Source organism: Gastrolobium bilobum, unplaced genomic scaffold (assembly GCF_033153095.1).
Source record: "Gastrolobium bilobum isolate Gb01-03AN ecotype WA unplaced genomic scaffold, APGP_CSIRO_Gbil_v1 utg2170, whole genome shotgun sequence".
Taxonomy (NCBI): Eukaryota; Viridiplantae; Streptophyta; class Magnoliopsida; order Fabales; family Fabaceae; genus Gastrolobium; species Gastrolobium bilobum.
Genome location: NW_026897622.1, coordinates 1 through 14,015, shown reverse-complemented (window position 1 = coordinate 14,015; position 14,015 = coordinate 1). Strand labels below are relative to the sequence as shown.

At 33.8% G+C, this 14,015-nt stretch overlaps 2 protein-coding genes across 4 annotated transcripts; both read left to right on the top strand.

Annotated features, from left to right (window-relative positions):
* The first annotated feature begins 618 nt into the window (after positions 1-618).
* LOC133308678 (beta-1,3-galactosyltransferase 7-like) lies at positions 619-8,813 on the top strand. 3 transcript variants are annotated; one of them, XM_061509338.1, is made up of 11 exons: positions 619-813; positions 973-1,069; positions 1,181-1,227; positions 1,353-1,570; positions 1,768-1,831; positions 6,661-6,733; positions 6,829-6,949; positions 7,071-7,158; positions 7,270-7,395; positions 7,509-7,618; positions 8,184-8,813. In XM_061509338.1, the coding sequence occupies exons 1-11, from the start codon at positions 722-724 to the stop codon at positions 8,330-8,332; spliced, it is 1,185 nt and encodes a 394-aa protein (XP_061365322.1). In that variant the 5' UTR covers positions 619-721; the 3' UTR covers positions 8,333-8,813. The 3 variants fall into 3 exon arrangements, with proteins under 3 accessions (XP_061365322.1, XP_061365321.1, XP_061365320.1); XM_061509337.1 differs by having other exon boundaries at positions 1,175-1,227; XM_061509336.1 differs by having other exon boundaries at positions 1,175-1,227; positions 1,344-1,570.
* A 1,885-nt stretch (positions 8,814-10,698) lies between these two features.
* On the top strand, positions 10,699-13,434 carry LOC133308684 (uncharacterized; the record flags this gene model as incomplete). The annotated part of the gene is made up of 9 exons (XM_061509352.1): positions 10,699-10,830; positions 10,938-10,965; positions 11,499-11,595; positions 12,115-12,247; positions 12,357-12,514; positions 12,600-12,723; positions 12,852-13,034; positions 13,116-13,181; positions 13,273-13,434. Coding segments are annotated over exons 1-9 (1,083 nt in total), but the record flags the coding sequence as incomplete, so codon positions are not given.
* Positions 13,435-14,015: the final 581 nt, after the last annotated feature.

Here is a 14,015-nt window from a genome sequence, read left to right as displayed (position 1 = left end):
AATATTATATGTCAAAGGAGAAAGATAATTTAACATAAGAAATTTTTTTTTTTTACAAATATATAATATTTTAATGAGTAAATACTTTTTTTAGTCCTAACAAAAAACGCGGTCCCCATTTTAATCCCTTACAAAAATAAATTAGTCAGTTAGTCCCTAACAAATCTAAGGTGGACCCTTTTTAGTCCTTTTGAAGGACTAATATGGGTCTTTTTTGAATTTGTGAGGGACCACAATTTTAACTAAATAGATCCACTTTGAATTTGTTATGGACTAACTGACTAATTTATTTTTGTAAAAGACTAAAATAGAGACCGTATTTTTTGTTAGAGACTAAAAATAATATTTACTCTATTTTAATTAATAAGATATACTAAATTTTTGGTGATACAACAGCACCAAAAATTTATTCTCCAAAAATTTATTCCCCCCTAAATTACAGGCTTGACTTACGATAAATTAGACGCCATCTCTTACGATGCACGAAGTCGCACATGTAGACATAACTTTGCCAAACCTTTGACAATTTTGACGTCAATAGAATGCTTGTCTTATCATTATTTACAGCACAATTATATTCCAAATGTTGTAACCTTTGTATATAAAATTAAGCTAATAACAAAAATGATTCAAACATATCATAGACCAATTCCTTGTCTGACATTCCCTGCAAAGTTCTATATTCATCTTCCAATCTTCCAACACATAGAAGAACACCAAGATGAAGACTCGTACCTCTACCAAAATCTCTGCAAAATGGATTCCCATTTTCTCTATCTTTTCCTTCATACTTGGTATGCTCATCACAAGCAGGTCTCTCCCTTCTTCACTCTCTTTACTTTTTCATACATGATATGATTCATTTGAGCTCTGAAGTGGGATTGTTCTAAAATTTGAAACTTGGGTGTGTGAGTTTTGTTTTTCAAGCTTCGAACTTTATGATCCGATCATGGAGATTTCCCTTGGCTGCAGGATGTGGGAACCACCTGAATCAAACGGTAGGCTGATTTCGCAGCATCAGCATGATCAAGAACTGCAAGTGATCTCAGGGGACTGCGCTACCAAAAAGGCATGCTTAATCATCTTTAATTTTTCTAATTTCATCTGTGAAAAGTGTCTTAGTTATTTTACTTTGAATTTGAAATCGTTTTGCTTCCCACTTTTGGAATATCAGAAGCAGCCTAAGGATGCAGTGAACGAATTGTACAAAACCCATGAAGCCATTCAGTGAGTGCTAAACTGGAATATGTTTCCATTTTGCTAGATTTGTTTGCAATTGAAGTTTTTTTTTTTTTTTTTTTTTTTTTTAAGTAATAATAATTGGTGTTTTCATTTCTTCGGAGGCATGCCAGATCTCTAGACAAGCAAGTTTCCATGCTTCAGATGGAACTAGCAGCTGCTAGAAGTTCCCGTGAATCCGGAATCTCGGACTCAGATGGCTCAGCCACCAGTTCAGGGCTCTCCGGGGAAGGCCCTACTAGGAAAAAGGCATTTATAGTGATAGGCATAAACACAGCTTTCAGTAGCAGGAAGCGACGTGATTCAGTTAGAGAGACTTGGATGCCTCAAGGTATATCCTATTTCCAACAAAAACTGTTTTAAGGTTCAATTTGGTATCTCCTTAGTATTGGGGTGAAGAATTTAAGGTTAACTTTTTCCATATAGTTCTCCTTGAAATTTTCATCCCTATTTTTGAGGGGACATTGACCCTAACAGGGATGGATTAATTTCTAAAAAAGTTGTGTTTTTGACCCCCGTTTTGTTCAGGGGAACAACTTCTTCAATTGGAACGGGAGAAGGGAATTGTTATCAGATTCATGATTGGCCACAGGTAATTGCTTGTATGATTCCGGTTGTGTCAACTAATTGAAATTATCAAGACAAAACTTGGTATGAATCAGGAGAGAATTACAATAACACTTTTGAGAGACTACGTTCACCAAATAAATTTAGGAGTACAATGTGAAGCTGTAGGAAATTTCTTTTTGTTCAACGGAACGCTGGCATTTACCATTTCATTAATATGATATAACAACGTCGTTTCTGTTTGCTTGAACAAAGTTATCTCTTTTAACACTACTTATCTGACAGCTAGATCCAAAAAATGCGCCACTTTGAAATGTTCGTGCATAATAAACTAAGGATTTGTCATTTGACTCTCTTCCTTGGATCATCACAGTACTTTGTTTTGAAAACTTACCTCAAGGAACTATGGTTTACCACAAAAGTGGCTTTCGCGATCAATGTCAGTTAGACCCTTTGCAGTCCTTAGTTTTTTCTACTAAAGTTAATCCCTTCTTACTGATAAGGTGGATAGTGCATTTGTATCCTGTGATTGTAAATGATCAAAGAAAAAAGACCCTTGACAGCATGCCTCTTTGAAGTTATCCCTTCCTTTGAAGTTTGAATGCATATTGTTATTGCTTTATTTCTCTTAACGTTAATTATAATTTTGATTAAATCACTCATTTTCTTCAGTCATTTTGTCTCTTCCATTTCTTTAATAGCCTATATTGTTCTTAAAGCATAAATTTTTTCAAATTTATCCATTAAAAGGGTATTAGGGAACATGTTTTCAAAATCTTGTGCTAATTAGAAATGGTTTGTCAAACCTAAGCTTGAAATATATTACAGTATGAAGAAGCTTTAGCTTGATGTTTAGTTGTCTGTTAGTTATTATTTTGCACGTGAAGTTAAGTTGGTTAGAGTTAGTTTCTCTTTCTGTTTAGCTTTTTATAACTTCTTTTTTTTCAGTTGAATCAGTAGTGAGTTGCTGCGTCACTTGTGTATATTTGGCACTAGTGTCTTGGTCATTGCTCCCAATCAATATTGCGTAGCATGTCAAGGATATTTCCTTTCATTTCTTGTAAAGATCATATTGATATCTGCGATGTATGTCATTACTCTAAGCAAAAACGTTTAGCTTTTCCTTCAAGTGTCTCCAAATCTTTACAGCCTTTTGATCTTTTACATGCTGATATATGGGGTCCCCATGTGACACCCTCAATTCATGGTCATCTTTATTTTTTTAACTCTTGTAGATGACCATTCTCGATTTACTTGGGTAATACCGATGAAAACAAAGGCTGAGACACGCTCATATTTGCGTAACTTCATTACCTTTGTGGAAACTCAGTTTCATACTATCATAAAAGTTATTTGAACAGATAATGGGCCTGAATTCTCCTTGACAGAGTTTTACAGTTCTAAAGGCACAATCCATCAAACTTCTTGTGTTGAATGTCCACAACAAAATGGTGTTGTCGAACGAAAACACCAACATCTTTTAAACCCTGCACGTGTGTTGTTCTTTCAGTCTTGTATCCCAAAAGTGTATTGGTGTTATTGAGTGATTCATGCAGCCCATATCATCAATCGTCTTGTCACTCCAATTGCCAAAAATAATTCTCCTCATGAGGTACTTTTTGGAACTCCACTTTCCTTTGTTCATTTAAATGTGTTCAGGTCTTTATGCTTTTCTTCCACCTTCACACATAACAGAACCAAATTCCAACCTTGTGCCAGAAAATGTGTATTCCTAGGATATAAAAAAGGTACAAAAGGATATATTATTCTTGATCTTCAATCTCTTACTATATCCATTTCTCTAAATGTAGTCTTCTATGAAACTTGTTTTCCATTTCTTGAGTCCAAGTCACGGTCCAAAATAAATTCACAGTCCTTTAGAGTCCAACATTGTAATGTTGATTATGATACTCGTTCACCTCATTCCATTATTCCATCTCAAATTATTGTTCCAACTCATTTTGAATTCTATAATTCTCAAATGATAGCGAAAATGATTCACCACTTAGACGCTCAACAAGAGTCAAGACAAGGCCACAATACTTGACAAACTTCCATTATGGATTGTTCAATTTAGCAGACACCAACTCATCTTCAGGTACGGTTTTTAACACACTTTATTCTCTTTCTCATGTACTTTCATATTCAAAATATTCTCAAACAAACACCCGGTTTTGTCATAATCTTTCTTCTGAACTGAGCCCTCTACATATAAGCAAGCAACATCCATTCCTCATTGGCAAGATGCCATGAATCCAGAGCTCAAAGCTCTTGAGTTAAACAGAACTTGGTCCTTGGTTGAACTTCCTCCTGGCAAGAAACCCTTAGGTTATAAATTGGTTTACAAAATTAAAAGAAAACCAGATGGCACAGTGGATCGCAATAAGGCTCGCCTAGTTGCAAAAGGTTATACTCAATGTGAGGGGGTGGACTATTTCCAAACTTTCTCTCTGGTTGCCAAAATAACAACAGTTTGAGCTTTACTTGCAACAGCAGTGGCTAAAGACTGGATTTTGGAGCAACTAGACATAGATAATGCATTTCTACATGGAGAGTTACACGAAGAAGTGTTCATGGCATTGCCTACTGGGATTCAATGTTCCATTCCCAATGCTGTTTGTAAACTTCAGAAATCCTTATATGAATTAAAACAGGCATCACGTCAGTGGAATGCCAAGCTTACTCTGAGATACTTTCAATCCACTACAGATCATTCTCTTTTTGACCAAAACACTTTTCGGTCATTCACTGCATTATTGGTATATGTTGATGATGTGGTTTTAGCAGAAAATGATGCAGTTGAAATTTAACGTGTTAAGGACACTTTCCATGCTCAGTTTCGCATCAAAGATCTTAGCCCTCTGTTTTTCTTGGGCTTGGAAGTTGATTGTTCCAAGCATTGCTTAATTCTCAACCAAAGAAAGTATACCCTCAAGTTATTAGCTAAAATTGGTCTTTTAGCAAGTAAACCAGGCACTACACCATTGAATCCTTCGCACAAGCTTTGTCAGAATCAAGGTGATCCATATGAAGATCCTTCTGCATATAGACGTTTGGTGGGTAGACTTGTGTATCCTACTACCACCAGACTTGACATCACTCACGCCATGCATAAACTTAGCCAATTTGTTTCGAGCCCTATGCATGATCATTTCTTTGCAGATTGCCATGTCCTTCGCTATCTCAAAGGATCTCCTGGTAAAGGACTTTTCTTTCCAGCTTCTAATTCATTACAGCTTTCGGGTTTTGCTAATAGTGATTGAACTTGCTGCCCTAACATATGCAAGTCAATCACTGGGTTTTGTATCTTTCTCGAAGACTCTTTAATTTCATGGCGTTCGAAGAAGCAAAACACTGTGTCCAGATCATCCTCCAAAGCTGAATATAGGGCTCTCGCTAGTATAACTTGTGAAATCCAGTGGCTAGCTTTCTTGTTCAAGGATCTGCACTTCCCTTTCACTCAACCAGTATCTGTTTATTGTGACAACCAAGTTGCAGTCTACCTTGCACATAATCCTAGCTTCCATGAGCGCAACAAACACAGAGAAATAGACTGCCATATTAGGGAGAAGATAAATTCGGGTCTCCTTCGCTTGCTTCCTATATCTACTCAACGTCAACTAGCTGATGTTCTAACTAAATCCTTCCATCTTGCTCCCTTTCAAGAGGTTATTTCCAAGTTAGGACTACTTGATATTTATCTCCCAACTTGAGGGGGGCTATTATAGTATGAAGAAGCTTTAGCTTGAAGTTTAGTTTTTTGTTAGTAGTTTTTCTATTTAGCTTTTTATAACTTCTTTCTTTTCAGTTGTATCAGTTGTGAGTTTCCACGTCACATGTGTATATATATCTGTATCATGTATCAGATATTCAATTTAATGAAAATGACTTTTCTCAGCTCCTCCAAATATCTTTCTTTTCTCTACTTTGATATATGAACTGAGCTATGGGTGCCGTTGCACATAGTTTTCCTTATCTTTCTGGCCTTGGGAGTATGTGGTGTATTCTTTCTGTGTGATAAAAGTTGATGATATGATGGTTGCAAGGACAGATATACAGGGGGTGACCATGGTGCTGGCCACCCATGATTTGAATTTTTGTTTGTTAAAGTCATGTATAAAATAGTTAGGTGAATAAGATTTTCTCCTGAATGTTTGTGTTCTTCCATTACACATCAGACTGATTTAGAAAGTTGAGTCCTTCCTAATGGAAAAAAGCTTATAAAACTAATATTAATTGTTTTATTTTGTGAATGTGGACATATTTAAAACAGTTTTCTATTTTGCTATAATTTATTAGCATAAAGAACAAAAATGCTTCACAATATTTCATCCAATTTTTGTCCCCCTCACTCTTTCAATCCAGCATCTGTCCCAGGATGGTTGTATTTTTCATATTACAATGACCCATGCTCTAAATAGCCAAAGATATAAATGTCTTATTTACTTTTTGTCTTCTAAGTAACCATTCTGCATTGCATGCTTCATTTTATACTTGAATATAATGTGTTACGGATCAAAATTCAAAAAGTTAAAATATCATATGATCAATTATCTATTTATAATTTTGTAAAATTGGGGTATATTCTACGGCTGTATTTATGAATTTTTAATCTACAGAGATCTGAAGGCAGTACAGTGTATTTATGAATTTCTTTACATTAGGGGGGGGGGGGGGGGGGGGGGGGGGGGGGGTTGTGAATATATGGCAATTTTGTTCTTAAATTCAGCATTCTTCCAATTCCTACATGACCTCTACTTGCCTTAATTTATTATCCTATCTGAAAGCTGAAAACTTTATATGAGTTGCTTCTTAATGGCACTAAGACGGGTGATATTGCCATTGTTGTACCAGTGCAACTTCCAACAGCATTCTAGATCGAGCTATTGATTCAGAAGAAGCCCAGCACAAAGACTTCCTTCGCCTGGTAAGGCAGATCATTATTCATTAGAATTATTTGTGAGAGAAAAATCCGGATAATCTGGGCAGGAGTGTGATTTTTGGTTTTACTTAATTTTGTAGGAACATGTTGAAGGGTATCATGAGCTGTCTGCGAAGACAAAGATTTTCTTTTCTACTGCAGTTGCAAAATGGGATGCTGATTTCTATGTCAAGGTGGATGATGATGTCCATGTTAATTTAGGTACATGCTATCTCAGGATTCTTGACTTCTTTCTTGTATTTCCTTGCCATTGTTTCCTTTACCACTTTCTTTTGTCCCATTTCCCTAAAAAAACTTGATTCTACCTTATGTTTTTGTTTAGGTGTCCTGGCAACTACCCTTGCTCGTCATCGTTCAAAACCCAGGGTCTACATTGGGTGTATGAAATCTGGACCCGTTCTTTCTCGAAAGTAATTCCACTGGACTTCTATGCATTACACATTAGGAAAGAGGCTATCCCTTTTCTATGTCCCACATTGTGGTTTCATATTTATATATTGACTTTGTTTCTGTATATCTAGGGATGTCAAGTACCATGAACCTGAGTTTTGGAAGTTTGGAGAAGAGGGGAACAAATACTTCCGACATGCAACTGGACAGATATATGCAATTTCTAAGGATCTGGCCAATTACATTTCCATCAACCAGTATGTATATAGTTTTTCATGTAGTACTTAATTGGCTATCTTACTGATCTCTGGTCAGTACTTAATTGGTTATATATATACAAATTTCACGGGGGTCCTTATTGTGACTGCAGGCAGATTTTGCATAAATATGCTAATGAAGATGTCTCGCTTGGTTCATGGTTCATTGGTCTTGAAGTTGAGCATATTGATGACCGTAATATGTGTTGTGGAACTCCTCCAGGTATAGCTTCTCATATCTCTTTCTTCACCCTTACCGCTGCTTCAAGGCTCACACTCTAATTATAAAAGCTTATGGCTCTAAGATTTTGTTCTGTCTCCAGCCGGTGGCTGGTATATTTTATGTAGGATCTATCTACCTTCTCTCATGTATCTATGAATGAGATACCTTTGATAGTAGGCTGATCACTGTGCACAATAATAATCGACATAGTCAAGACGTGGGGTGTGTGCACAGTGACAAGCTAAGAGAGAGGATTTAGAGTGTGTACCTTGTTGGTTTAACCCCTTATTTATAGATGAGTTACCTGATAGGAGTATGATTCTGGGCCTCTCAGGAATATTGGGGGCCCAAGTCCAACTGCTTAGCTGTCTGGATAGGATTGTCATTAATAGGAGATTCCCTTCCTTTTGTGTTGTCCTTTATTGGTCCTTCTAGAATGTGGGCCTTTGTCAGGTTCATGACAGATTTAATGATTTGAAGTTCTAACTCTTAGTTTTTTAATCCTCTCCATCCCCACTTTTTATCTTTTGGATACGGTTCTTATTTACTATTAATGTTTCTGTAGACTGTGAGTGGAAGGCGCAGGCAGGTAATATATGTGTTGCATCATTTGATTGGAGCTGCAGTGGAATATGCAAGTCAGTGGAGAAGATTAAATATGTCCACTCAAAATGTGGTGAAGGGGATGGAGCTGTTTGGAGTGCTTTATTTTAGAATGATTCAAAGGAATATGGTTTTTTTTGCTGGTTGGAAGAGGGATTGATTGTTCAATTACAGCAGCTGGAACAATGGCAGTTTTCGGATTTGAGAACTTTAATTCTCTGCAAATAGATATGTAACATGGAAGATCTCATGAGCCATTCAATGCTGCTGGTTGATCATTTTGGGGAAGCTCTTCGCTGAAGTTAGCAATTTCATGAATGTGGATTTAAGGATATAGATCTGTTCAGTGTTTATACCTTCCAGGTTAATTTTTTTAGTGGGGAGGATTTGACAATGCTCGGTGTTCTGTAACATAGGCCTATTCCATATTTATATTTTTAATTTGTTCCTTTTATTCACTGTTTTTTGCTTCTATTTGTGTTAGGTCCCTTTTTTGTTCTTTGTAGTTAAAAAGAATGTACTGAGAATGTATCAAAAAAAAAAAAAAAAAAACGTACTGATAATTCTCCTACTACATTAAATAGGTGTATGTACTGAGAATGGCTTTGTAATTATGTATGATAAGCATCACTCTGCACTCTAGTTGATTACCTAAATTTATTACAAATTAATTCTTCTGTAAAATCCTTACTTTTTTTCTTTAGTGGAAGAGGAAAGGGATAAGAGGTTGCCAATTTCATTATACTATCTTATATTATAAAGGAATTCCATTACGTGGAAACCTTCTGACGTGTCGCACTGTGGTTCAATTTCATCAATGTGTTCACACTACAACATTTAAAAAAGTTTCCTTTAATGGTAAATCGGTGAATATAATAAATACAAAAAAGAATTATATTTTCAATTGACAGGATTTGTTACTTTAAATCAATGGTCAAGATTGCTTATTCATTGATTTATAACTACTAAATCACTCTTTGTCGTCATCTTTGTTTTTTAAATAATTGATGTTGATCATGTAATCTAATCGTTTTTTAACCTTTATTCAGTTTAATTCAAATCTTTATGTTTTTTGAAAAAAAAAAACAGGATATTCATTGTTATTAAAACAAATGACTGCTTTATTCCATGAAATGACTGTTAAAAAACGGGATATTTATTGATTTATAACTACTTAATCACTCTTTGTCGTTATCTTTGTTTTTTAAATCTTTATTCAGTTTAATTCAAAAACTTCACATTTGTTAAAGAATACAATTCTATTTACTCGAAAAAAAATTAATTAGTAAAAAAAAAAATTATACATATCCCGACCTTTGTTCCTTATTTTCAGATTTTTAAATTTGAATCTTTTATTAACCTCTTGATTCAGTGGAATCAGGTATGAGTGTTTTGTTATTAGAAAAAATTTCTGTTTTATTCCATGAAAATCTCATTTATAACTACTAAATCACTCTTTTGTCGTCATCTTTGTTTTTTAAATAATTGATGTTGATCATGTAATCTAATCGTTTTTTTAACCTTTATTTAGTTTAATTCAAATCTTTACGTTTTTAAAAAAAAAATGGGATATTCATTGTTATTAAAACAAATGACTGTTTTATTCCATGAAAATCTCATTTATAACTACTGAATCACTCTTTTGTCGTCATCTTTGTTTTTTAAATAATTGATGTTGATCATGTAATCTAATCGTTTTTTTTAACCTTTATTCAGTTTAATTTAAATCTTTACGTTTTTTGAAAAAAAAGGATATTCATTGTTATTAAAACAAATGACTGTTTTATTCCATGAAATGACTGTTAAGAAAACGGGATATTCATTGATTTATAACTACTAAATCACTCTTTGTCGTTATCTTTGTTTTTTAAATCTTTAATCAGTTTAATTCAAAAACTTCACATTTTTTAAAGAATACAATTCTATTTACTCGAAAAAAAATTAATTAGTAAAAAAAAAACACTCATACATATCCCGACCTTTGTTCCTTATTTTCAGATTTTTAAATTTGAATCTTTTATTAACCTCTTGATTCAGTGGAATTAGGTATGAGTGTTTTGTTATTAGAAAAAACTTCTGTTTTATTCCATGAAAATCTCATTTATAACTACTGAATAACTCTTTTGTCGTCATCTTTGTTTTTTAAATAATTGATGGTTATCATGTAATCTAATCGCTTTTTTTAACCTTTATTGAGTTTAATTCAAATCATTACGTTTTTTGAAAAAAAAGGGATATTCATTGTTATTAAAACAAATGACTGTTTTATTCCATGAAAATCTCATTTATAACTACTGAATCACTCTTTTGTCGTTATCTTTGTTTTTTAAATCTTTATTCAGTTTAATTCAAAAACTTCACATTTTTTAAAAAAGACAATTCAAAAACTATAAATCACTCTCATTTATATAATTCCCGATACGCATTATTCTTCAACGTCGGTGATTGCTTCTCTGTTTTTTCTTCTTACACAAAATATGAGTTCAAAATATGATTTTCTGAAGGATGTTAATCCTGCCAAGGAGGACTGGAGGATTAAGGTGAAGGTGGTTCGGACTTGGAAAGTTCCTAACTTTCAGCGTAAAAATTTGGAGGACAATCTTGAAATGGTTTTATTGGATGAACAAGTTGTGTTCTGTGTTTTAAAAATCTTCCATCTTTGTTTTGATCATTTTAGTTAACGTTGTTGACATAAGTTGGCTCCATTCTTTTGTAGGGTGGTAGGATCCACGCCACTGTCAAAGGTACCTTGCAGGTGCGGAATAAAATCAACGAAGGAGAGTGCTATTTTATAAAAAAAAATTGGAGTTGGATTCAATAGCGATGTGTTTAGGCCAACCAAGCATCAGTATCGTTTGTCTTTCAACTTGAGGACTGATGTTAAATCGATTGTTGTTTCTGATATTTGTGCGAGTGATTTTGATTTTGTTGATTATAACATCATTGAGAAAGAAACGTCTGACTCCCCTTATTTAGTCGGTAATAGATTCTTCCTCACTGTTATCCTTTTTTTAATTATTGCGGGTTTTATTTTTTTCCCATACTCTTTGCTGCCTTTTTTTAATTTTTAAACGTCATTGGTTTATTCTGTATCATGACTATTTCCTTATTTTTAAACTCTTTGCGGTTATAGTTTTGTGTTTTTAATGTTTTGTCACGAGTAATCTTATTCTGTATCATTATTTTTTTCATTAACTGTGTTTTTTATGTTTCTGCGTTCGTTTTTTATTATTGCATAATTTTTTTCACAAACTCTTTGCTGCGTTTTTTTTTGTAGACGTCATTGGTTTAATCTCAGGAATTGGGAAAGTTTGTGATCGTGTGGTTTCTGGTAGGAAGACAAAAATGGTGGTGTTGGAGCTTGACGACCTGAGGTACTTACAAATGTTTAGTTAAATGAATTATTTTTGTCCAGCTCTGTTAGCTTATATTTTACGCGTATTAACGTTGTGTTTGCTGCAACTCACGTGTAGGGGTCATAAGTTGGAGTGCACTTTGTGGGAGCATTATGTGGATGAGGTCCAATCTTTTTTGGCAGACAACGACGATCCTCATAACGTCCTGATAGTCCAACTGGGAAGGATTAAGTGTTTTAGAGGTATGTTTTTTTCCAAACAACGTTGTTTTAATTTTTGCTTTTATAATCAGTTTTTATGCACGTTATTTTAATTAATTTTGCTTCTGTATTCAATTTTCATCTGAACCTTTTAACTCAATAGGTAAGGTCGGGATAACAAATACAAAATATACAACAAGTAATGGATTCAAAACTGAATGAGATTGTTGAGTTCAAAAAACGGTGTGTACCTTCTTTCTTCAGCTCATTTATTCGGTTATTGATTAATGGATTTTCATATTTTTTGATTTTTTAATAATTAATTTTTGCGTTATAGTCTCTCGATTGATGGTGTGGAAAGTAGTACAAGAATGACTCAATTGTCTACTCAGTCATCCTATTCTTTCGAAAATGATTTTCTTAAGGAGACTGAAAAAAAGTCTATCAGTGATGTGAAACTTTGTGTTGATGTAAATGTTCAAATTTTATTTTTACTTTTCTTTAATTTTTACTTTCCTTTAATTCTGTCAATTTTGTATTGATGATATTTTATGTTAAACTGCGATTGCTTTAATTAAGGTAACTACCTGCATCACATACAGGACTATAAAGGCAATTGAGAGCAAATACAACTGGTGGTACAAGTCATGCAAAAAGTGTCCATTTTCCGTTTATGAGAATTTTGAGAAGTGGTATTGTAAGAACTGCCAAAAACATTGGGAAGATTATTATCCGAGGTAAAATATTCTTCTTAGTTTATAACCTGTCTTTAATCCGTATCATTCATGTACGTTGCTGATATACAATTTCGCAAAACTCCAGATTTAGTGTTCAGGTCAGAGTTGTGGATAACACAGATTCCGCATCCTTTATTCTGTTTGATCGCGACTGTGTGTTTTTGTTGGGAATGGGTGCTGCTGAATTGCGCGAGCTGCATTTCAAGAGGGTTTGTTTTTTAATTGCTGTGTTATGGTTACAATGTATTTTTTGTCGTTTTGTGCTCTCTGTTTGCGCTGTCTATGTTCCGTTCTTTTTTTTTTAGAATATTTTTTTTTCCCTTTTCATTTTTTTTAGGGTGCCGATTTGGATCAATTTCCAAATGAGTTAAATGTTCTGAATGAAAAGTCAATGTTGTTCAAGATAAATGTTAAGCAAAAGGATTTGAACACAAATAGTGAGCCCAAATATCAAGTTTCCAAAATTTGTATCAGCGAAGACATAATCTCAGCGTTCATTAAGTCTCTTATAGATCTAAATGTATGCTGCTTATATATTTCTTTTAGATAACTATTTTTCTTATACATTATATTTACTGTTGTTGGTTGTTGTCTATCACAGGATGAAGCAAATTTCGATAATGCACGCGAAAATGAAGTTGTTTCGTCGGAACTGGAAAAGGCTGCGGTGAGCTATGAATTCGATTTAGATTCATGTTATTAAAAATATATAAATACATATTTGACATACCTTTTTTATATGAAAAAAAAACACTCAGGATGTTGAAAGTCAGACCTGTGACAGTGCTGACGTTAGTGATGTCTCTCTGACGATGTTGACACCTGTGCTCACTTCTCATGATTCCATTGCTGGAGAATTTAAATTTTCAGTTGTTCGGCCGACAAAGAAAATAAAGCTTGTAAAGGAGTTACGTACTGTGGTTCTTATATTTTTATTTAAAATTCGTTTGTGTTTATATGTATTTTTTCTTACGCGAAGTGAAAACAGTGATAATTTATTTTTTCTTTATTTTTTTTAAATAGATTTGATGCAGAGGCAGATGAGAGTACGCTGTAGATTGGGCTGTTGTGACTGAAGAGTGTTATTTTGCGTCTTGGGACATGATGTTTATTTGACAAACTCTTGCATAGACATTTTTTTTGTTGGAGTTACATCTTTAAGTGTTTGCATCTTTTTTAACTTACGTTTATTAAATGTCCAAGTTTGTGATGTTTTGCTATGTTGAGTACAACAAAAACAAAATGTTACGTGGTGTTTATTAATGTATTCGTTTGCGCTTTTCTTTTTAAGAAAAAAAATAATTCATTGTTTGTGTAAGGGATATAATTCACTCTTTTATTTTTATTAACGTTAATAACTGGAATTCAAGTATTTCTTTTGTTTTCCAAACAAACACAATATCCGTACTCATTGAAAGTTAAAGTTCCAGTAATGCTATTAAGAAATATTGATCAGTCGAGAGGTTTATGCAATGGCATGAGATTGCTTATTACAAAATTA

Excerpts from the sequence above, each read along its gene's own strand:
- LOC133308678 (XM_061509336.1), top strand. The coding sequence starts at position 722 with ATGAAGACTCGTACCTCTACCAAAATCTCTGCAAAATGGATTCCCATT. Across the intron at positions 814-972 it reads GGTATGCTCATCACAAGCAG|GATGTGGGAACCACCTGAAT; the intron begins GTCTCTCCCTTC and ends CCTTGGCTGCAG. Across the intron at positions 7,619-8,183 it reads GTGTTGTGGAACTCCTCCAG|ACTGTGAGTGGAAGGCGCAG; the intron begins GTATAGCTTCTC and ends ATGTTTCTGTAG.